Here is a 24,093-nt window from a genome sequence, read left to right as displayed (position 1 = left end):
GAAACAATCTACCTTGCCTACCTCACTATGTTGGCAACTGATTAGCTCTGTAGGGCTCGGGCCTTGCACGGAGGCTCGGCCATAAATTCAAACTGAGGCTCACTTATGATCTGTGCCTCCAACATGCAATCAAACGGATAAAATAGAAATTAAAGTTTGCTTGTCGTGGGTATTTTTCAAAGAATAAGGCACTAGTGCATGGCTTTCCTGAAGGCTACAGGTACTTGGTGCAGAGTTTGTGGTTATTGAGTCATGTCTTGCTTCTACAGCCCACAATCTCAGTTGCTGCCCTCAGAAAGGACTAAACACTATGTTCAATTGGGCCCCTTTTAACTGTACAACCCCCAATTCCTACCTAAGAAAATTAAAGATTAAATTTGAAAGTAGGTTTGAGATACTATCTGGCATTAGATGACTTTGAGACTTTATGACTATGACTGGGGACATCCCTTCTACCATGCTTGGGTAGAGCCGGTCTCATGTTAGACAAACTTTCTCCATTAAATAATGGTACTTCCGAGCAATGATTAAATTTTTCTGTTCTCCCTACTATCTTTTGTGATGCTAAGCCACACTTTTGCACACTAGCCCTCGTCGTTGGTTCAAAGTTTTTAAAGAGTCAATAAGTTGAAATGGAAAGCATGTGTCCTGACTTGCTCTTGATGTTTAGATTAGTCCACTGTGATAAAACAAAGTTTATTCCCACTATATTTACTTGTCCTCAAAGTCATATGATTTCTCACATATAGTTAAAATTAGAAATTTTGTGGCTTTACTCTTAATAATTGATAGATTCAAGCTCATTGAGTGGAAATGTTTACAGAAACGTTTTAGGTCCGGTTGTAACTTTTTCTAATTGATATAAAGTCATTCTTCAACTGGGTTTTGTTTGGCCTTTCCATATAAGTTTGAGTATTGAGGCTGGTTTAAGGCCAACTTAAAGACAGATTGGAGCTTGGAGGTCTGCTCTATATTTGCATCATATCACTAGCACAGGTCTTCCAATTTGGTTGCACTTCCTTATTTATTGAAAAGCACAAGCACACTTTAATATTTATATACACTCAAACCTACATGTATACAGGATGCTAGACTTCAGAGTTTCATGACTCCTGGTTGGCCGGGGCCTGAACACTAACATTAGCCGTGTTTTCATCTAATGTTAAGAGAACTTTTGAAATGTTGCAAAAAAGGAAAAAAAAAAAAGAAAATTTATAATTAGGTGCGTTTCAATCAACTGGTTTGAGGTGAATAAACTAGGCTACGCAAAGTGTAGTTTTGTCAGAAGTTGGCGATATAGGCTATGTTACACATGGCTGTAATAAACAGAGTAGAAGAAGTAAGCTAGTGGTTGAGAACCAGACACAAAACCAGTCACCTAGGCCACCATGACAGAAAAATGGCGAGAGGTCTTCAGGAATTTATTTCAATCGGGCAAGTTGTAATTGTTCTTTATGTCAGCTAGTATTGGCCGGGAAGACACCGATAGTGGAAAGAACCAATTAGTTATTTGACTTAAATCAGAACTTAGTGCATTAACTCTTTTTGAAAAAAGGCAAAAACCACCTCAAGCAAGTGTAAAAAGTTTTTTGCAAAATTGAGGAAGTTTTTAAAATTTTGCAGTTTCCATCAACCTTTTCCAATGTGATACTTCAAAATGTGCATTAAAATACGTTGATGGGAGCACGTCCATTGACGCTACAGTATTGTTGAAACCAATGACAATTGAGCTTCTTTGATGATTTTCTTTAGTGCTGCACAACAATATTACAGGGTGTAACCCCCTGTTCAACTAATAAAAACCAACAGAGTGGGTCAATTAGGTGGGCAGAATAGACATGAGCAGTGTTTACAAAGGGTTCAGTGCCTGGGGCTTTTGATTGTTAAGCACTGTGCTAACAGTGGACCATTCACACATTCAGCCACACTCCAAAACTGACATTGACAGGCTCATTTGCATTTACATGTAGTACCAGCATACTAAAAGCACCTCTGGGCACACCATCGTTTACTTTCATTACTCGTCTAACCAGTTGAAATGTAGAGAGCTTTATTTCAAGTGCATGAAAATGTCTTTTTCTTAGACCACAGACAACATTTATAGAATCAAAGACTTTGAAATGATAGTCGGTATTTGTCAGCTTGGTGGTACATTTGGCAAAATTACTAACATCAAGGAGAATTTAACTAGAATGTGGCTTTCACACAGTTTAGCTGCAACAGTTGTCAGTACACAGTAATCTGTGGTTAGTTCAGTTGCAGCAAGCTTGTTGTTTTTCATTTTTACTGTGAAAGTTAGGTTTTTGACAGTGTATATAGTCATGGCTTGTTTCTTAGCTGTGCTGTTATTCAAATAAACTCCAGAGAGAATAACAGCGGGGTGTTGATGGATGTTTGGATGATAGGTAGCCTAAACAACGTTTTATTTACACCTCTGCTGATAAAACTGGTGCTAATGGTGTGTCTCAAACACCTCACGGAGGTTATGGCCTTGGTTGCTTCCTGAACCCAGGTTTAATGTAGCCTAGCCATAGATTGTAAATCACGTAGCCTAATGACTCATAGTTGGGTGTTGTTGATGACGTAGAACAGCCAGAGGCTTGCTAAAGAGGTTGTTTGGGAAGTTGTTATGGGGATGTACTGATAAGCTTACACACATACACACTTAGAAGTTGTTAAAAACTTTGAGCTGTTTTGATCAAGTGCTGACTACATTTAGTCTACACCCTTCAATGTTACTATATCTCAATTTCCCATGTTTTCAATCATCCTGATCAGTTTTCACGTGAGAGTGAATTCTCCTAGTAAACTTTCAAATATGTAGTCTAGTTTGTCTACCTTTCACTTCTTAAGTTTCTCAGTGTGTAGTGTTTTTTTTCCCCCCTCTTTCTGAAATCAGTTAAACCCATCTGCTTCTTTTCATCTTTCTAGTCATAATTATCGACGATTGAAAACACTCTTGTGTGTTGTGTTTATAATCTAGGAGGAGGCCGGGTTGGTGCTGCCTAATTGTACTCTGTCAACAGACTTAAAATCTTTGTTGTTACTGGCAGAGCCTGAAGCTGTCGAGTAAAACTGAGAGGCGACACGCCTGGCTGATAATTTGCTTGTTTCTTGTTTCAGAGCTCTGTAGTTGCTTTCAGTTTAACAAGGTGCAAAAACAGAGACGAGTCACATTTTGTTCTTTGTCATGCTGGCTGTTCCTAATGTACACACAATTGTTCTGTACAAACACTCATGTTTTTAATATTCAAAGTGACACCCAGCAGAAAATTTTGCATGACGTTTTACCAGTTTAATTACATGTCCATGCATTTGGTGGCGTTTGCCTCTCTGGTGAGAATCCATGCATTCACTTACAAGGACTCTGCCCTTAAATAGCCCGGTCCTTTTTGTGTTTGGACTACACACATTATGCTCAGAATGTCAACACAAGGCAGAGAGATTTGTTTAGCTACTTTTTACAGGTATTGGCAGTGGCTAAGAAGACTTGCATATTGTTTGCATGCGGTGTTAATGAGTGTCCAGTATGCTTTTACAGTCTTGTCTTCTCCGGATGTTAAAAACATCAACTTTTCAGTTTGATTGGTGTATTTGCTGAGAGAACAGCTTATACAGATTACAGTAAATTAACGTCTGAAAATGTCCACAAGTAGTTTCAGCTGGGCTACAAATGTACACTGACCATCTGTACAAGGAGGTTGTTTTCAGTAGAAGTAGGCTACTGCCTGGTGTCTAGACTGGCCTAAGCCTATTAGAGACTACTTTCTCCACAGGTCATCTCTATGATCCACTCTGCTCATGATGTGTGGGGTTTTCATGAATGATGCTGATGTTTTACCAAAAAAAAAAAAAACCAACCTGTGACTCATATTAGTTAGTTGATGATGGCAACTTGATTGTATGATCCATTCTGAATAGTTGGACTTTTACTCAGCATTTATTAAGAACTAAGAAATCACAGCCAAAAAAAACCCAAAAACGTTTGGCCAAGAGATAAATACTTCTGGATTCGTCAGGTGTTTCCTTTTATGAATGTCTCACTTTCACAATACTGCCTCTTTTATATCCGTTCTCGTGAAGCCATGAGATAAGAAGTCTCTTTATTGTCACTCCTCCGCATGTTTTTTGATGTTGACGTGTTTGTTCTGTTTGTGTTATTAGCAACATGAACCGTGAGGACCGGAATGTGCTCCGAATGAAAGAAAGAGAAAGGAGAAATCAAGAAATCCAGCAGGGAGGAGGCGAGGCCTTTCCAGCAAATTCCCCTCTATTCCCTGAACCTTACAAAGTGGTAAGTTCGTTTACCTCACGCTCACTTTTGACATGTAATTGATTAGTCAGTTCAGAAGAATCTGTAACGGTAACAGGAAGTGAGAACTGCGCGTACTACCAGGAGAAACAGTTTTGTCATCACATATTTTAAAACATCCCGTCTCTGCTTTTGCTTTTTTTTGGCTGCTGTTGTTAAACTGCTAAGAGGAATGTTTAGCTTTAGGCTTCTGTGGCAAAGGTGAGAAACCTTTTTTTTTTTTCTTCTGGTGTCTTTCTACACACCTGTGTTTGCGCTTTATGCGGTATTGGTTTGACTTCATTCCTACGTCGGTCTGGAAAAAAACAATTGGTTGTAAGTCGATTTGTTTTTCAACTTTTTCCGCTCTGACCTTCAAGATCTTGCAGTCTCGGTTTTCTTTATAGTTTGTGTGATGAAGGCTAAATAGGGAAAAGTGGAGATGTGTTTTAATACTCATGCTGTTACTTGAGCTGTTTTTAATGTGACATGTCTGAACAAATTTTATTGACAATGACAGTCCACCCTCTTTTGATCAAGACCATGTCCCACAAAAGTCAAGATGTAATTGACTGATGTGTGTGTACAGCACGGTATGTGGTTACGCTAATCATAAGTATTAAAAACAAGATCAGATGCTGTTTCTAACATTTGCGGTTCAAATTAAATAATGTTTAGCCGTCAGATAGTCAGCTGTTGACCAGCTCTGCGCAAAACACTCTTGTCTTGACGTCACAGGCCCCCAGTGAGCTGTTTTGTAGTACAACTGCAGAAAGTAAACAGAAGAACACGCCAACTTCCCCCTTCCTCCTATGGCTTCCTCATGCTGTGAGACACGCACTGTAGATATAGGCCAGCCAGCTCCCGCCTGGCCGGTGTAATTGTAAAGAGGATCTGAGTTCTCCGTACTGGTCTAATCTTTGCCACTAACCAGATTTGAGCAGAGGTAAGCGGCTGCTCTCTCTTAGCTTGAACTAGCCATCAAAGTGGCAGAAAGGAATGTGTCCTGACAGGTTGGGAATAGAGATGGGACCAGAGGTGAGTGATGAGTGCTGGCCTGTGTGTTTTGGCCCACAATAAAGTGGAAGGTAAAAAGCTGACTTTGAAGAAGGAAAAGTCTTTGGCCTTTGCCAAGGAAAAAAAGATCTTTGCAGCAAATAATCACTTATTCTGCAAGATGGTTATTCTTATTCTGTCTTCAGAACATTTTTACTTCTTGGAAGAAAAAGGTGGTGGTTTAGCACAAAAGAAATGTGGGAAAAAAGCCAACTGTTTAAGTCACTGGCTTTTTCTACACTCTTTATCTTTTGTCTCCTGCTTGTCTGGGTCTTATGTAAGCTGCAGTTTGACTTTTTTCTCCCCTCTCTGTCATGCTTCACTTAGTGGAAGTTTACTGTGTTCTGCATTAAAGGCCATGTGTGCACACAGCTGCAGCTGTGGCCTCCCAGATGTAGACCAGCAAGAGCAGTAACGTTTTTATGGTGCAGGGTTCATGGACTTGTAACTCAGCTGCACAGAATGAAGAACACAAAATGATCTGGTGAAAATTAGAACCCCACAATATTATTTTTTGTTTGTTTGTTTAGAGGATAATACAATCCTGATATTCTGATGTTGATGCAGCGCAAACACAGTGTACATGAATTCACTTTTTTTTTTTTTTTTTTTTTTTTTTAAATCAAGGACTCCAATGTGATTATCAAATAGGCCTTTTCAATTAAATTATGCCATGATCTAAGCACTCCAAGAAACTAAGCAAAGGAAGTAACTCAGGAAATCAAAAATCCATTAAGCACATTCATGTTTGTATTTCCAATACATCTTAACAAGCACAAAGATAAAGCAAATTAGACAGGCAACAGATTAAAACGATTGAGTTTGTCGTTTTTGTATGCAACAAGACAGCGTTTAGTTCATTTGGAGGAGGTGGAAGTCGGTGTGCTGTTGTTTTGTAATTTACTGTTGTTAGACTGTGATGTTTAAATCATTGGGAAGGATAGTTCCTGGCTGGCAGGAAAACACTGCCTCAGGACCGGGGACTTTTTGTAGGGCAGGGACCAAAGCTTGAATGAGGTTTCTCCGGTCAGCATGACGGTAAAGTTCCTGAGACCCTACAGGTTCCTGAGAACGTCTCTATGGTGGAAAAGGGCTTTGTCAAAAACATAAATTCTGATAGTGATACTTTTTTTTTTAAAACAGATGTTAATACAGTGTTTACAGCAGATTCCATTAACAGACCATTGTGGTGTTCTGCCAACACAGCAGTGTGTTGCAAACATTGTGTAAACAAAGAGTTTGTTGAAACAACCATTTTAATGATCCAAAAGTCCTTTTTTGTACTTTTTGTCTTCTTTGTTTATAGCATTACCAGCCAACACGGATCCTATCAGTATGTGTGTAATATCAGTCTATGTACTACAAAGTGAAACCAAATTAATCCCTCCCCTTAAGAGTGGTGATACTACACTTCAACCACACACATGCGAGCCAGGCCATGTGAGCAGGCGGTAGTGGAGCGCACGTTATGACCAAGCTAGTTTCCTGCTACAGATAACGGTTTGTGTTTCCTCACCCGCTGTGTGAAACTGGATATTCTGCACAGACTTCTGTCACGGGCCGGTTGTAAGCAGGTCGGCTGGAACCCGTGGCTTCAAAGTGATTGATTAACCTCCGTGTTTTGAACTATGAGTTAGATCCTTATCTGTGTTCACAGATGGGTGCGGACTGATCTGGGCCTAGTTTTGACCAAGCCGACCAACTGTGATTGGCTGATTGGGCCTCTCTGTGTGTTCAATCGATTTATTTTAAATGTAAAACTGGTGACACAACGGATTAGGATGTAATTTGTTTCTATTATATTAATTTAGCATATTTCACTCATTATAAGTAGGAGTGATACGTTTTTCCATGTTTTTGATGGAAACCAATTAACCCCAGTGTTGAACTTGTGTCCATAATGACTGTTTTCTCTCCCCCCCCTCTTCTCTGTTCATTTCTCTCTTTCATTTTCTCCTCAATGACTTTTCTGTCTCTTCTTTCTCTGACTGTCTTTTTTTTTTTTTTTTTGTCTTTTCTTCATCCTCACACTGTCTTCTGCCCCACCTTGTCCTCCCCCATTCTCTGCTTCTCTCTTCAGTCCAGCAAGGAAGATAAACTGTCCAGCCGTATTCAGAGCATGCTGGGCAATTACGACGAGATGAAAGAGCCGATTGGTGACACACTTCCAAAGCTTGGTAAACCTTCTAACAGCTCATCTTCCTCTGAGGAGAAATCGGGCCCGCCTTTGTTTGGCGGGGACCAGCGTAGCGGTGGCAGCAGCCAGAGCAGTAAGTGGACTCCTGTTGGCCCCGCAGCAGGTGGCTCTTCATCTCAGTCCCAGAAACGCTCAGGACTCCAGGGTGGGCACGGTAGCCAGAGGGGCAACGGAGGCAGTAGCGGCAGCAGCAGCAGTAGCCAAAGACACGGAGGAGAGGTGCGGGAAAAGAAGTCGAGTAAACACAGCGGAGGGTCAGAGCACTCAAAGTCGCACACGTCAAGTCCCGCAAAGGGCTCTCTGAGTTCCTCCAGCAGCAACAGCCACTCGCGGAGCTCCTTGTCTGCCGAGCAGCATCACAGCAAGGAACGCTACCGTTCCAAGTCCCCGCGAGACAGAGAGGCCAACTGGGACTCGCCCTCACGGGTTCACACCTCCTTCACCTCTGGACAGCATTCGAGTCAGGCCTTTCCCCCATCTCTCATGTCCAAGCCCAGCTCCATGCTGCAAAAGCCCACAGCCTATGTGCGGCCTATGGACGGCCAGGAAACGGCAGAACCCAAGAGCTCACAAGCGGAAAGTTATAGCGGACAGTCGCACAGCAGCACCATGGGAGAGATGAAGTCCAACGGCAAGGCCTCGCTCTCCAAACTCAAGATCCCCTCACAGCCTGTAGAGGTAAGGCGGGATCTAGAGGCCTTCTTGCGGTTCCATCTCTTTCTATTTTTAATTTATTCTGAACCCTCCAGCTTATGTACACTACGCACATTAATTATGTGTGTTTATGTGGCACTCTAGTTATAAATCTATAGTAGTGAAGCTTGCATGTAAAATTTATAGACTTACTATGGCAGAGCGCTGTTTATGTTTGGAGCATATATTCATAATGATGTAATAACTGTATTAAATTACCTCTCAGCATGTTAAACATGCTCTGACTGAACTCACTGGTCTCATAAAATGCCTATAGAATAACTCATGGTGCTCAAAATGGAAGCCATCGCTCACCTGCTGATCTGACATCATGTTGTTTATGAACACATGTCCTAATTTTGACGCTTCTGTCTTTAGGGATCTGGTGACGCCAACTGTGTCGATGAGATTCTGAAGGTACGTACATAATTGTATTCTACAGAAAAACTCCCCACAGCCTTCAGTCAATGAAAGAGCGTTGAGCATTACTGATGCCTTACAACTCATTTGCACATTTTTCCCTCTGTGTGTGTGTGTGTGTGTGTGTGTTTTTTTTTCTTTCTTTCAGGAAATGACTCAGTTGTGGCCCCCTCCGCTGACAGCCATCCACACTCCCTGCAAAACAGAGCCCTCCAAGTTTCCATTCCCCACCAAGGTCAGTATCGCACCAGTGGCTGTTTACGGTTTAATTCAAATGATTGTGTCATGATGAATTAATAAGGTTAAATTATTTGTTTTTTTACTTTTGTATGGTGCAAACAGACCTTTCATAACACACACAATCAACCTAGAGAAACCTTGTTTTGTTGCTGTTTAACTGCAACTTGAAGCGATTAAACATCATCTAGTAATAATTAAGATAAGATAGGTTGAAGTACTTTCCTGTAAGTTTTGGTGGTTACACTTGTTTGTGCTTGCATGTAAACATAAATTGCCACAAACCCATGGTCTGTTTTGTTGTTTATTCATTGTTATCAGATTTTTCAGAAAAATGGTATTATGGTATAAAGATAAGGAAAAACAAGATCATGAGAATAATTCAGAATGTTTTTTTTTGTTTTCACCTCAGGACTCTCACCCCTTTCCTGGCGGACACAGTGAGTATCTCACATTTCAGATTCACAAAATATCCTCACAAAAGGATTAGATATGTATGCCTCTCAGATGTTTATATACGTATTTATTGATCATGAGGTTTTTTCTGTGTTTTCAGAGCGAGGCAGTTCTTCCAAGAGCTCCAGCAGCCACCAGTCCAAAGCTTGCGATGACCAGCCAACGTAAGTACTTCACCCTTTCCTCTTCTCCTCCTTTCTCATCATAATCCATGCGTGTAGTTTTCTCAGTATTGATCCATACAACATAAAGCAGAGTACTCAAACAAATAAAGTAACCTAAAGTTACCAGACATACAGGAATCATGTAGACACAGCCAGCAATCCGCAGCAGTTACACGGCTGAAATAAAACACGAAGCATTACAATTTAATTATGTTTCATTCCTGTATCTCAGTATGCTTGAAGATGACCTCAAGCTAAGCAGCAGCGAGGACAGTGATGGAGAACAGGACTCTGCCAAGAATATCTCAAGAAACGCATCAGCAAGGTAGAGCATAGTAAATTTACTTTTGTCAGACTTGAATATTGATTTTTTTTTTTTTGTTGAGACTCTGCTAGAGAGAGATGACTCAAATTACAGTTCTGAGGCTACGGCGGTTCCTTATCTGGAAAGAAATGGCAAATTTATGAGTTACGTAACTTCTTTTTCTTGTAATTTTCCTCTCTTCTTTCGTCATTCTCTATCTTATATTGTGTTGCCTCATCTATGGTGCAATCCAACAATGGCATCAAAAATCATTGCCTCAGTCACACAGTCTTAACTTATATTTGAAATTAGAAGATAGTTTTATTATAGGGTTATTGGATTGTCTTTAGGTCATCTGGCATAGTTTTTTGGTCATTGATTGTATTTCATATAATCAGCTTATAGTAGTGTTTTGGTGTTTTTATAAACATAAAAAAACATAAAAAGTAGTTTTAAAGTTTGAGCTTGTGGGTTTTTTGTTTGATCAGAAATACACTTCACAGGGTCCTGAAGTTTGAAAAAGTATGTTAACAATTTACACATTTTCACAACCTTAAAAATTGCACTCAGTACCTGGCAGCGCAGCTTTCTGGTCACTCAGGCACTTGTTGCTGCAGGGGCTGGTTGGTCAGGACCCCTGTGCAGAGGGGATCTCGGGGGTGGGGGAGTGGGGGGATAGCATCAATCTTTGCCCACATTATGTGCTCAACTTTCCCAAAGCCAACAGTGGGATTTAGCAGTGACAGGCACTGCAGTGCAGAAAAACACAGCAGAAAAATGTAAAAATTACAAATCAAGTACGGAACGGTTGGGAAAAATAGTTTTGAGATCAAAATTTAGTAAATATATTGCTTCAGATTCACTAACTAAAGTGTGACTAAAAATATACTGTTTGCCGTTTGTACACAATATAATGCTGTTCGACTCTCTCCTCTGTAACAGCAATAACAGTGAAGTAGCTGAGCCATCGAGGGATGACTCGAGCAGCCACAGCGGCTCAGAGAGCAGCTCGGGTTCCGACAGCGAGAGCGAAAGCAGCACGACAGACAGCGAAGCCAATGAGCACCCGCGGCCCGCCTCTCCTGAAGTAATGACTTAACAGTAACTTTGTACAAAAGTGTCATGGTACTCAGTGAGGATTTGATGCTAAATCAATTTTGTCAATGGCACTAAATGTTCCTAACTATGTCCACCTTGATTTTGGGTTGGGGTAGTGCCTAGTCTAGGTATCATAGCTTTGCCTAGGTGTCAAACATATACATTTTTACTATCTAAGACAATGGCTGACTTCTTTGTGTTCTCCTGCGCCCCTTCAGCCTGAACAACCAATGGCCAACAAATGGCAGCTGGACAACTGGTTCAAGAAGGCCAAGCACTTCTGCCCAGCTTCTCCAGTGGACAACAATAATGTTCCAACCAAGTGCAAGAAAGAGAGCCGAGATAACAGCTCAGGACGCATCTATGGTAGCCAGGGAGGGGGGTCAAAAGACTCATCGGCACCCGCCCCAAGCAGGGACCTTCGGGCAGCGCAAAAGGGTGGCGAGAGCGGCCGTGGACGGCAAAAATCCCCCGCCCAGAGTGAGAGCAGCACGGGTAACCGAAGGCCTGTGGGTAAGAAACAGCCTAAAAAGTCTGAGAAACCCCCAGTGGTGGAGGAACCCAAGGGAGGTCTGAGAGTGGAGAGCGAGCCGGCTCCAGAGATACCTCCTCACCGGCCCAAAGCTGCTACCAAGGGTTCCCGCAAACCAAGCATCAAAAAAGAACCTAAATCCTCTCCGCGGCCCACTGCAGCTGCAGTCACCACCACCGCAGATAAACGTAAGCCCAAGGCGCCCACCAAGACTTTCCAGAAGTCTCGTGAGTTTGTTGATACGGACTCTTCGTCGTCAGACTCTGAGGGGAATGACAGCATCCCGTCCTCGTCTCAGACACCCAAATACACAGAAAGCATCAGGACGCCTGTGTGCGTGTTTTCTCCAATGGAGGAGAAAGAGCTGTTGTCTCCACTCAGTGATCCTGAGGAGCGCTACCCTGCAAGGCAGCCGCAGCAGCAGGTTTTACTAGTGAAGATAGGTTAGTGAACATTGCTAAGAAGGCACATAAGTCTTATGCTAATTTCCACTGTATTCTGTGCACTCGTTTTACACACTCCTGAAGGTTTTCTTTACTTTGGACCAAATTTAAACCGTACCCTACCCTTCCCTTTCCTCCCCGTTTCCTACAGATCTCAACTTGCTGTCTAGGATCCCAGGGCGGTCCTACAAGGAGCCTGTAGAGATAAAAGTGGAGAGGGATGACTCTCTAGACAGGGACAGCAAAGACTTCAGCAAGCAGAGCTCTGAGAAGAGCTCTAGTAAGGCCAAGAGGAAACACAAGGTATGAGACTTGATAGGACAAAGTCCAGTCTGTGTTTTGATTCAAACCCTGTTTCATTTGAATTTACTTCCTTTTAAGGCCAGTTACACTTACAATGTTTCAGTATGATCTTGCACACTGATAATGATTCACTGGGATCTTTCTCTGTAGTACTTCCAACAAGGAAGTTGTGATTGCTCCATTTTTAGTTCACCTTTTTTTTCCCAAGAGGATATCGCTGCAACAACCTTTAAACAGATTTCCATTAAAGCAAAAACTGCCTTCAAGCCAAGGAACAATTGATTCAATTTTGGTGGTGATCCAAGTCTGGAATTTCAGCCATTAGATGATTTTTTTTTTTTTTTTAATTTTTTCTATTTTTATTTGTTTTAGATGATGTGCATTTTTTTTATTTATGATAGCTGTGAAACAACCAGAGTAAGAGCTTGAAAATCAGGGTGATAGGAGTGGTATTTTTGGGTGTGACAGTGATTTAGGAAAACATTGAGCATTGGCAGAAGGTTGTACTGCACCTCCTAAGAGTTAAAGCGCTAGATAGCAAATTTAAGTGCTGGGTTCCTTATGTCGTCAGGTCAATTGCTATAGAAGCATGTACAGACGCTATCTGAGTACACACTTTAATGTGTCTTCGCTTTTAATATTCTGTCATCTATAAATCTTCAGAACGATGAAGAAGGCACGAAGCCAGACAGCAAGCGATGCAAGCTTGAGGATAAGTCTCTATCTCATCATAAAAGCAGCAGTAAAGAGTGAGTATTCTTCCTTTCCTCTGCACACTGGGAACATTTGGCACACTTTGTGTGACAGTAGTACTTAATTTTTCGCAGGCAAAAATGAAGCTTGCCAGACGTCTTTTCCCCATTTCTTACAGTTCATCTCGAAATGTTTATTACATTTGCAGCCTCTTAAAGCTGCAGCTGTTAACCCCTGCACTTATGATGTCTCTGCTAGTGTCTTAGTGATGAAATAATGCTTCCCTGGAAAGTTGATATTTAATCTTTGAGTGTTAATATTTTGTGATGTGGACTGACGAATTTTGCTTAAAAAAACCCCCAAAAAACCATATCACGATTCATATACCGTCAGGTCTAAGAGATCTCTGGAGAAGAAAGAGGAGCCAGTCCCCTCTCCTTCCATGTCAGGTCTTCAGCGGACGCCAAAGGCAGAGCATCCGAGTCGGAAGAGGACAGTCAGCCAGTCCTCCACCTCTCTGTCCAGCGGGACAGGAAGTGGAAAGGAGGGGAGCCACAGCACCAAGGGCAACTCCACCTCCAAACACAGAAAAGGAGAGGACAAGGGACGCAGCACACGTGACGGCAAGGTGCGTGTGAGTAACCTTAACCTCGCCAGGCTTTTTCTGTGTGTGTGTGTGTGTGTGTGTGTGTGTGTGTGTGTGAATACCTGGCAAGTACCGTAGATACCGCAAAGTGCAATCTTTCGTCTTGTTTGCCAACTGTTAAATACGTTTCCCTCTGGGGTGAATCTGAATAACGAAGCAAGCATTTAAAAAAAAAAAAAAAAAAAGATTGTTGCTACAGGAAGAAGGGAGTGGTTGAGTTCATGGCTTGATGGATGTGTGTGTGTGTGTACTTTATGTACGTTTGTGCACAACATTTGGGGATGCAAATTGTAAAACTAGTTATTCAAGTCACCAATGAGTATTTTATATGTATGTATGTGTAACCAGCAGTCATACACACTGTGTCTAGTTAACACAAAAAAATCACCCTGTTCTCCATTTTATCCTTCACTTCAAACACCAAGCTCCTTTTCCCCGAAACTTTATTCCTTCTCGCTTGCTGTCTCTGCAGGAGAAATCCTCAAAGGGCTGTGATAACCAGCTGGCTGTGCCTCCGCTCTCCACGGACGGCTCCAAGTCTCAGAGATCCAAGCTGGTGTTTGAGGACAGGTAAGAGGAGCCCTTTCCACCGTGGATAACCCCTCAGCGGGATATGCAGAAAGGACTGCTGTGGGGATCTAGGGTTGCCTTTGATGCATAAAGCTGTAGGAGGTTGGGAGGTCATGAATAGATGTGCCTGCATGAAGAAGAGATGACGTAAATTTCCATTTTAAAAGGCTGTCTTTTGGGAATCTCTGTCCTTTTCATGCTGTGGTAAAGTAACAACACAGTCTCGCTTCTTTTTTCTCGTGTCAGTTGTTTTGGAGGTTTATTTAATGTAAGAATAGATGTTTTAAGGCATTGAGAGAATCTTTTTACGTGCACTTATGTGACACAGTGTTTTATATTCACTGTAAAAATGTTTCTATTAAATGATGGGGCTTCCTCTCCCCTCCCCTCCCCCTCCCAATACTTCATCATTGTAATCAAATTTGTTTGACCTTTTTGCTTTAGGGTCCACTCAGCAGATCACTACTTACAAGAGGCCAAGAAACTTAAACACAACGCAGATGCACTGGTAAGAACGAGAGCTTAATGCCTATTTACATGTTTAACTGAGATGTTACAGTGACGTTTGTTACATGCAAAGCAGAGAAACGATCATTAAAATGAAAGACATCAATGCAAAACAATATCCTGGTAAGTTTTTGCAGGGCACTTAATGTTAGATACAGGGATACACACACATTTCGTATAGTCCTAAATACACTGTCTGGGAAATAAACCTCAGTCTCAAAGTTTCCAATGTCAATTTTTTTTCAGTTTCCTAACAGTATTTTGAGTACAACGAAAAAAAGAAAATAAATAAAAACATAAAAGCTTTTGTTACCTGGTCACTGACGAGCAGGTGGTGTCTATATTTAACTGCAGGTCTGGTGTCAGTTACGTACCTGGGGATTATGAGATACCTGACTCTGCTGCATGCTATTTCCACTCAAAAATCATTGTTTTGTTTTGTTTTTCTGCTTCTATTACTTAATGAAAAACAGAGCTTGTGTAAACTGTACCAAGTCAAATACAAAAGGTGTCATTCATGTAACTTGCCGGGTCAAAACAAATGTCATGTGAACAGCATTTAGTCCTCAACCGCTCTAACAGTTTGAGAAGGAAATGTAATATTTGAGACTGCTTCATGCTCACCAAACTCGGGATGAACCACTAACAATGATTTTATTTGTGCAGTTGGACCGTTTTGAGAAGGCAGTTTACTACTTGGACGCGGTGGTGTCTTTCATTGAATGTGGTAATGCTTTGGAGAAGAGCGCCCAAGAGGCCAAGTCTCCTTTTCCCATGTACGCTGAAACAGTGGAGTTGATCAAGTAAGGACATACATAAATACCTTTTTTTAATACTACCATACGCTGTTTTTATGCTCACAGAATTGAAATTGAAACCGAATGTGTTCAATGAAACTATATGACCGATATAAAAAATGCTTCTATAATGACTTGAACAGTTAGTTTTCCTAGGAGACTAAACTTTGTTCTGTCTGTATACACAGATACACTATGAAGTTAAAAAGTTACATGGCCCCAGATGCTACTTCAGCAGACAAGAGGCTAGCTGTGCTTTGGTAAGTACTGCTGACTGTTTGAGTAGGACGCATTGTGTATTTAAGCAGTTCACATATCTCTGGTCATCAGTATTAAAAAAACAAAACATTTCTCTTTCCAGCCTACGATGCCAGTCCCTCCTCTACCTGCGGTTATTCAAGCTTAGGAAAGACAGTGCACTAAAATACTCCAAAACACTCACTGAACACTTAAAGGTAACTTATGTTTACTAGAAACTGCTCAGCGTGGAACACAGGCAACACAATACGTATTCCATGAATGTAGTTTTCTGTGAATGTGTAACCTGTTTCCTCTCTGTGTACATAATGTTCTTCCCTTCATTTTGTTTGACAGAATTCTCTGAGTAACACCCAGGCTCCCTCTCCTGGAATGGGAAAGTAAGTCACGGTGTCCTTTGCTGTTTAGATTAACTGTGTTTGTTGAAATTTATGAGGAAAAACATTGGCAAATAAGTTTCCCCATTGCTTAAAAGTTTGAGAATTTCACAGAAAACTTAAAAAACGTACTAGCAATTTCAAATATCAGCACCTATGTAGATATTTTATTGACTCTCAGTCATTTCACCAGTTTTTTTTTTTTTTCCTTTTGTCGTGAAAAACATTTTGAAGCCACTGAGTCATACTGGGCAGCAATTACATAAATACTGCTATTAGTAATGATTTTCAGTTTGCGCTCAGTGTATTATAACTGTCATGTGCTCACAGGTGTTTGTGCGACTTCTAAAAATAACTCAACATTTACCCTACGGTTTCTAAACCAGTACCAGCGTTCTCATTGCCATGTCTCACTGCTTGCTTCTGTTTCCTAATGCAGTAAGGCAGCGGGCATGCCCTCTCCAGTGTCCCCAAAACTGTCACCAGGCACGGCCGGTGGCTACTCGTCAGTCAGCAGCAGTAGCAGCGCCAGCTCGTCTGTGACCATACCTCAACGTATCCATCAGATGGCTGCCAGCTACGTCCAGGTCACCTCCAACTTCCTGTATGCCACAGAGGTCTGGGACCAGGCTGAGCAACTATCCAAGGAGCAGAAAGGTAAGCTTTTGTAAAAACTAGATATGTCTTTATTATTGTTGTTATTTATATAGAAAGTTGGGTAGTCCTTTAAATCTTTTATTATTGCATCCTTTGAGGACAGTTAATGCAAGGTGCACATGCTTTTTGATTTTTCATATCAATTCTTAAAAGAGAAGTAGGGACCTACTTTTCTACCTATTGTGAAAAATCAATGTTCAAAAGCAAATTCAAGATATATACAAATACAGGATTGCTCTCCTTTTATACTGCTTGTAACTCTGCAACAGACAGATGTACTTGATTTTAAAATTGGCAGGTTGTTGTATCAAGTAGGGAGACTAGGGAAATTCCCTATATAAAAATAATATAAGTATTATCAATGATTCAAAATACTGTAAATTATAGCATTGCATCTTTATGGCTTAAGTACAAATCTCACAAATCTCTCTAGATTAAATCCAGCCAAGAACTTTTGTTGCACGTCACCTCCCTCCCTCTCTCCTGCTATCACTCCTCCTTTCCTGTCATCTCTCTACTGTACGCCATCTATTAAAGAGAAAGAGAAAAAATATTTTTATAAAACTGAGTACGGGCTAGAAATGAAGCTTTTAAATCCAGGATGTGCTGCACTGATCATTAATGTAGTAGTACTGATAAGTATAAGTAGTTCTAGCTAATGCTGAAATAATCAGACGATTAATCTATTACAGAAAATTTACAACAAATGTCTGTTTCTCAAATGTGATAATTTGTAGAATATGCTGTTTTTTCAGTTTTATTATGATTGTAAAATGAATATCTTTAGGATTTTGACTGTAATATGAACAGCAATTTTAAGACATCATTTTTGGCTCTGGGAAATTGTTAATACAAGATTTTTTACTATTTTCTCATATTTTATTGACTTAAACAATTGAATGGTTATTAAATAATAGTGAACAGATGAACTGATAATGAAATAATTGTAGTTCTATCAACCTCCCACACAAACTTTCACTTTTTTTTGAAAGCAAAAAATAATCTCGCTTATTGCATCTTGAACGTGACTTGAAGTCAGCGGCTTTGTAACTGAAGCTGCGTCCTTGTCTTTCCAGACTTCTTCTTGGAGTTGGACAAGGTGATGGGTCCTCTGATCTTCAACACCAGCAGCATGACAGAACTGGTGCGTTACACACGGCAGGGCCTCCACTGGCTGCGCCTGGACGCAAAGCTAATTCCCTAGCAAGGACTCGCTCCCTGCGCGCTGCTTCTACACACACACACCCACACCTCAGCCTCTCGTGTTCAGCAACATGTGCTCAAAGACACACACACGCATGCCCTCATAGACGGACATTAACACAAACGCATATGTACTGTATGCACACACACACAGTCCACCTCTGGTCCTCCATGTACACACACATGTGATGAACTTCTCAGACATATCTCCAACACTGTGTCCATTTTCTACACCAGCTTGCCAAAAACACTGAGCAATTTAGGACATCTCATACCTTCGACAGCACCACACAGGGAGAAGCAACGAAACCGCAGCACGGGGGGAAAAAAAAAAAAACGGAGCTTATCGCCATGCTTCATATATCGGCATTCTTATGAAATCTTTGAAGGCCATGTTTTTATCTATTCGGCAAGGAAGCGCTGGGTGAATTATTTATTATGAATACACTAAAAATGGGGTTTGGTTTATAGGCTACTTTGGCTTTTAACTTTTTATTTTACTTTGTTTCACCAAAGTACCTCCCATAAACACCAAAGGTGCTTTAAAATGAAGGTTTCTCTTTATCATTTTTGTGCCTTGTGTGTGAGCTACAGGAAAACAAATGATCACCCGTCATATCTGAATAAATTATTTTCCTTTTCCCTCTTTTTTTTTTTTTATTTGCTTTCACGACAGTTGTCATTTTATACATTTTAAACATTTAGCAGTTAATGAAAGCTGGCAGCAATTATGTTTTTATTGCAGTCTTACAGTTTAAAGTCACGTCCTGTTACGAATTTCACATTATAGAGCAAAGATGGTGTTGGCTCAGTCTCGGTGGCCTCTTAATTAAGCTACCTTACACCATCTTGATTTATCTTTCCATCAAAGACTTTAGGCGCTAGAGGTTAATCTTGGAGCATGCCCACAAGATTTAAGGACTGTAGGAAGGGCTACTGTGCACAGCAGATTAATACTTCTGACACACATATTTATAAATGTTCTAATGAGCTATATTGATCAGTGTATTAATTTTGAAACGTGTCATTTTATTTTCAAGAATCATGAACTTTTTTTTTTTTTTGCCCTGCTAGCAAATAAAATATTGGTCAGTTGTTTAAGTTGTTCTGTTTTGGATGTTAAGAGCAGCTTGGCCTCTAGGGGCCGCTAGCGGGGGCTTTTAAACTTGCAGCCTTAATAAAATTGATCATGTTAATGTTCTCTCTAAGAGATTTGCTGCTTCTTTGAAGCTCCAGAATACAAATCTCTTCCTATGAAATGTTTTTACACTGTAGCTACATTGTTCATTGAGAAATTCCCTTGAGGAAGAGTCACTACATACAGTGTTATTCTTTTTTTTATCCCCTTGTTTGCTCAGAGTGTATTTTTCTAAGGAACAGCAGGGAGTGTTTAAGTATTGAAGTTCGTATCCATGAATACAATGCAGTTATTTACATTGCAGTTTCTAAAAACCAGGCCTGCGTGAACTAATTTGGCAAAGACAAATTCACCTGAAAGTAAAGATGTTAGAAATGTTCTTTGAGAGAAGCAAACTCATCAGTGATGCAGATTAGCAGTGTTGCATTTATAGAACAAAGAGTTTTAAATCTATGATTATATATTTCAAATAAGTATAACAGCCAAAATAGATTTTATTTATATACAAAGCAGTTTTTCTTTCTTCTGGCCAAACAAAAGTATAACTTTTCAAATGCATAGGTTTAAAACAGGGTTGAACAGGGGTTATATTATAAGATGCAAAGTTTTTGTATATGTAATCGTTCCTATTTAAATTTTAAAATCTTAATCATGACTCGTGTTGCAAGAAAGTCAGTAAGAAATGTGTCAGTTAGTCGTGTTAATGTGGTACAGCAGGCAGAGTAGAGACAACAGAGTGTATGCCAGCTGTCCAGATATGAACATTTCTGTTGGTTGTTTAAAATTTACTGGTTCTCATCAAGGCAGACGTGGATGCTAGTGCTACAGAATGACATTCGGGTGTTGGTCAATGACATGAAGGACTGTCCATTTTGTTTTTTTTTCAAGCCCACTTCCTACTTAAACATGCTGGAAATCTCCTGGGCCAAATAGTATTCAATGGAACTATTATTGGTTTATTTGGTTGTTAGTTGATCATTTGTGGAAAATGATAAAAGTACTAAAATGTTTAAGACCTTTGACATTCATTAACTTTCTGGCGTTTTCTTCTATCCTAAAACATAAATGTGGTGTTTTTTCTTCAATGTCATTTGACACCTTTTTCAAAACAGACCTTCAGAATTACTGTTTGGCCCTAGTTTGACCTTTTTTTTGTTTTGTTTTATATTTTCTATCCTTCACTGGCTCCCTGGCCTTTATTATAGGTAGGATACTGTTATTTCCTCTTGCACTTGAAAATGAGAAAGTCAGAGGAGGTATTATTTTAATCTATGCAGGATTTTTACAAAAAAAAAGATCAGTTTCTGTGGGAAAAGTTCATTTTTAGGCTTGGGATTTTTTCCCCCACTTCTTTTTTTTCTGCCTCAAAAAGAAACCTGTTAAACGCAAGTGTCCAATGCCTTTAGCTTTTGCAATTTTGTGTACTGGTTTAGTAAATATATATACATATATAAATATATATATATATATATATATGTGTATATATATATATGTGTGTATATAGATCTGTTTTTATAACCAAACACAGATGGCTTGAGCCATTTTGTACTTAAAGCTGGAGGCCACTTTTCTCATAGGAATTCCTCTGTGGGTTTTGCCAGCCCAGTCAATGTCTTCATACACTGGTACACTTTGTAAGTACAGGTCCGCGCCTTGTGTTCCCTACACTATCTTGTAGTCAAATGTACAAATTTAGCATTAGAATAATTTTTAACAGTTTGCTACTCACACTTATTTATTTTTCTGCCCCTTTGCTTAATGTTTTTTTCTATTTTGCCTTTTTAAGGAGTACCATTTTATGAAATAGGAAGATGTAAATGTATTGGGGTTGTTCATGATGAGATTTCATTGTAAGTAGTAATTAATATTAATTCTAACTTGAAAGAATCCAGGGTAAGATGAGTTTTTTTGACATTCAGTAGGAAGATGTTAACACTTGCATGTTTCTATTTAAATACAAATGTATAAATTGTAAATATAACATTTCTTTAAGGGTGAATTTCTACTACAGGTTGACATTTTTATTGAAATTTAAAAATGCTGTAAATACATTTGTGAGATACTTTATGCACATTTTTTTCTCTCTCTGTGGGCTTTTGTGTTCTTCTTCTTCTAAGCTGTTACAGATGACATCCCAGTCTCTGAACACTGTATATCAAATTGATCTCTCAGTCCTTTTTCTTATACGTGCTCGTATACTTTGTCTCCTGCTTCACTGTCTCTCAGTATCAAGGTCGCCACATAATCATTTAATGTCTCTAGATCCAAGTGCGAATATTTTGTCTTCCCTGTATTTGATACGGAGGTGTGTACTTTCATGAAATGTATATTGTTGATCTCATGGGATGGATGGATGCATGGCGGTTGGCGTGTACAGTCTTATGTAAAACCACGTCTTGTTTCTTCCTCACAAGAGTATTAACTATTTGTCCCTTTTGAACAATTGGTCCAACATGTCTTTTGAAACAGAGGTATTTCTCTACACGTCAAAAACAGTTGTAGCAGTTTATACAGTATGTTGTATAACACCTTTTTTCTAAAAGTCGTCTCAAAATTGAGACCAGCAGCATACACTATGTACAATAGTCTAAATTGGATTAGTTTTAAGAGAACTGATGATAGAAATACTATATATGATGGATGCAATATGATTAAAGGTACTCATTGAGTTTGATCTTCAAACTTAGGTTATGTAATTTAAAGCATTCTTGTGAAGTGAGTATTAATTGTGACTAATGAGAGTCTGTCCTGAATATTCTTTGTATTTTGTCGTATTGAGAATAAAATATATATGAATATGTTTAAAGGAGTTGTACTTGTTTTATTTTAGCAGCACAAGATTAGAACGCTTGAAGATATTTAAAATAAACTTACAAAGAGGTAAGTAAGTGAAAAGCAGTAAGCCTAAGACTATAGACTGGACTTTTTATGATTTACTGAACAATAATGTGTTTTGGGAGCACAGCTGGAAATAAAGTTCTTCATGATGTCCAAATGAATGCACAGCCAATGAGCAGCGTGTCAGCTTTTGCAACATGCACATTGATACCAGTTAGAGGTCGAACGTGGCCAAATCACTGGTGCATTTATTAAGAAAGAAAAAGCTACATTATGTAATAGGTTAGGTCTCAATAAATATGGCACAACCAAGTAGGAATGTGGACTGGGGACTGACACGTACTGCCAACTGGAGTATAGTGAGCCACTTCTGTAGGAGTATGTGGAATTCACGTCCAGTCGGAGTCCCTTTTCACATGCTGTTTATATTATTTCTTCAACCCCATGTAGTGACTTTGTACCACTCACGCTGCTTCTGACAACAGGCCTGGTCTGTGCTTCAGTTCTCAGTGAATAAATTGCCACCAAGTGGTCATGAGTTGCTACTGTCACAGCTGTCATCATCCCGTCAATTGCTGCCTTGTTATCACTGGGTTGTCATGATAATTATTGTCATTGTTAGTGGCAGTGGGAACAGTGTACTATCACTAACAATGAGATACTGACAATATGGGCAGGGAGGAGAGTGACTTTGAAAAACAACTTTTCACAGAGAAGAAGTGTTTCACAGTCTGAATTGTGATATGGACTCCAATTGTGTATATCTCAAACAATTATTTGCAAAAAAAAACACTCATTACTTCATATTCACAAATATAGACAATGGTTATAAGACCAGATTGATGGTTTTAGGGCTGCAATTAATGATTATTATTGATAAATCTGTCGATTGTTTTCTCAATTAGTCATTTGGTCTATAAAATGACTGAAATGAAAAATGCTGATCACTGTTTCCCAAAGTCCAAGATGCCATCTAAAATGGCTTGTTTTGTCCCAGTTCACAACCCAAAGATATTCAGATTACTATCATTGAAGATTAAAGAAACCAGAAAATATTCACATTTAAGAAGCAGGAAGCTGAGAATTTTGGCATGTTTCTTAAAAAAAAAAAAGACTCAAAACAATTAATTGATAAACAAAATAGTTGGCGATTAATTGACTAAACACTGCAGCTCTAGATGATTTAAAGAAAGACGATGTTCCGCTGAGAGGTCTGAATCTAGATTCACATATACTTTTTTGCCTCTGATTCTTGAATGCTTCTCCTTATTTTATTGTATTTTGTACATTGTATGTGATATGTATAAGACACCTTTCAAACCTTTCCTAAATATAATAGTTGAATTGAATTACAGAGTAACAAATAGTGACAACTGAATAAGAAACACATGGCCTAGGAAGTGTTCATGTTTACTTCACGACATCTTCTGTATCCTGAACCATCCAAACACTGTGTACTCTCTGTTGTTTGTCTATTTCAATAAGAAATAGATGGTGCTTAGTTAATCTTTCTGTGCATGAAAAAACAAAGGTATTCAAAGTAGTTTATATAGCTTTGCATTGCAGAGCCTCTTAGAAATGATTAGCTCTTTTCAATCCACATTGTGCTCCCCTGAGAATATTAACTCTTATGTGGACTGGTGGGTTTTTTTCTTGCTGATTTTGTCATTTCACATTTATTTTGAGTTTTTTCTCTTGTCAGCGTTTACTTTTAATAATCAAAACAAAGTTACAAAGTGTTCTACATGATTGAAACGTGTAAGTACTACAATTAAGCAGTAAAATCAGATAACTAGAATAAAAATAGAATAGAACGGAATAATATAAACACCCTTAATATAAGATTAAAGATAATAATAATAAAAAACAAAACAATAACACAGCAGTAGTGATAAAATAGATAAGACATGTTGTAAATAAAGTGTGGTATCGATCAATAAATTGATAGAGGAGCACTGTCCTTGTCAGTATGATCTTTTGAAGTATTAATTTGCAGTACATGTGTCTATCAGTGAGTTCTGGATGGTTTAAAAATGTCACTGTCCAGTTCTAGCTGCTGTCTCTCCTCCAACATCAAAACACTACAGAGAAAGTCCCGTTTTCACTATTCCGCCATTAACACTGGCTGACCAATAGGATGTCGTGTATTCCCAAAGTGCCCGCCTCCCGCCACAACTGATTGGTCTACCTCGTGTTCCATTACCTTCCATCCGCT

At 39.5% G+C, this 24,093-nt stretch overlaps 1 protein-coding gene across 3 annotated transcripts in view; it reads left to right on the top strand.

The window, feature by feature from the left end:
* The window catches only part of aff4 (AF4/FMR2 family, member 4), a 33,882-nt gene extending 12,036 nt beyond the window's left edge, over nucleotides 1-21,846 (top strand). For 2 of the 3 annotated variants that reach the window (XM_042431095.1, XM_042431093.1), the window contains exons 2-21: nucleotides 4,165-4,294; nucleotides 7,428-8,222; nucleotides 8,616-8,654; nucleotides 8,806-8,892; nucleotides 9,307-9,334; nucleotides 9,451-9,514; nucleotides 9,747-9,839; nucleotides 10,761-10,905; nucleotides 11,135-11,891; nucleotides 12,043-12,194; nucleotides 12,858-12,943; nucleotides 13,281-13,521; nucleotides 14,006-14,103; nucleotides 14,548-14,611; nucleotides 15,277-15,413; nucleotides 15,596-15,667; nucleotides 15,769-15,862; nucleotides 16,002-16,045; nucleotides 16,482-16,699; nucleotides 17,776-21,846. In XM_042431095.1, the coding sequence (XP_042287029.1) occupies nucleotides 4,169-4,294; nucleotides 7,428-8,222; nucleotides 8,616-8,654; nucleotides 8,806-8,892; nucleotides 9,307-9,334; nucleotides 9,451-9,514; nucleotides 9,747-9,839; nucleotides 10,761-10,905; nucleotides 11,135-11,891; nucleotides 12,043-12,194; nucleotides 12,858-12,943; nucleotides 13,281-13,521; nucleotides 14,006-14,103; nucleotides 14,548-14,611; nucleotides 15,277-15,413; nucleotides 15,596-15,667; nucleotides 15,769-15,862; nucleotides 16,002-16,045; nucleotides 16,482-16,699; nucleotides 17,776-17,903 (3,468 nt within the window). In that variant the 5' untranslated portion in view covers nucleotides 4,165-4,168 and the 3' untranslated portion in view covers nucleotides 17,904-21,846. The remainder of the gene's footprint in view (nucleotides 1-4,164; nucleotides 4,295-7,427; nucleotides 8,223-8,615; nucleotides 8,655-8,805; nucleotides 8,893-9,306; nucleotides 9,335-9,450; nucleotides 9,515-9,746; nucleotides 9,840-10,760; nucleotides 10,906-11,134; nucleotides 11,892-12,042; nucleotides 12,195-12,857; nucleotides 12,944-13,280; nucleotides 13,522-14,005; nucleotides 14,104-14,547; nucleotides 14,612-15,276; nucleotides 15,414-15,595; nucleotides 15,668-15,768; nucleotides 15,863-16,001; nucleotides 16,046-16,481; nucleotides 16,700-17,775) is intronic. The other variant, XM_042431094.1, reaches the window with a different exon arrangement.
* The last annotated feature ends 2,247 nt before the right edge of the window (nucleotides 21,847-24,093 follow it).

The sequence above is a fragment of the Thunnus maccoyii genome, chromosome 13 (genome assembly GCF_910596095.1).
Source record: "Thunnus maccoyii chromosome 13, fThuMac1.1, whole genome shotgun sequence".
NCBI lineage: Eukaryota > Metazoa > Chordata > Actinopteri > Scombriformes > Scombridae > Thunnus > Thunnus maccoyii.
Note: the sequence above shows the minus strand (reverse complement) of the source record. Positions and strands in the feature narration are given on the sequence as shown.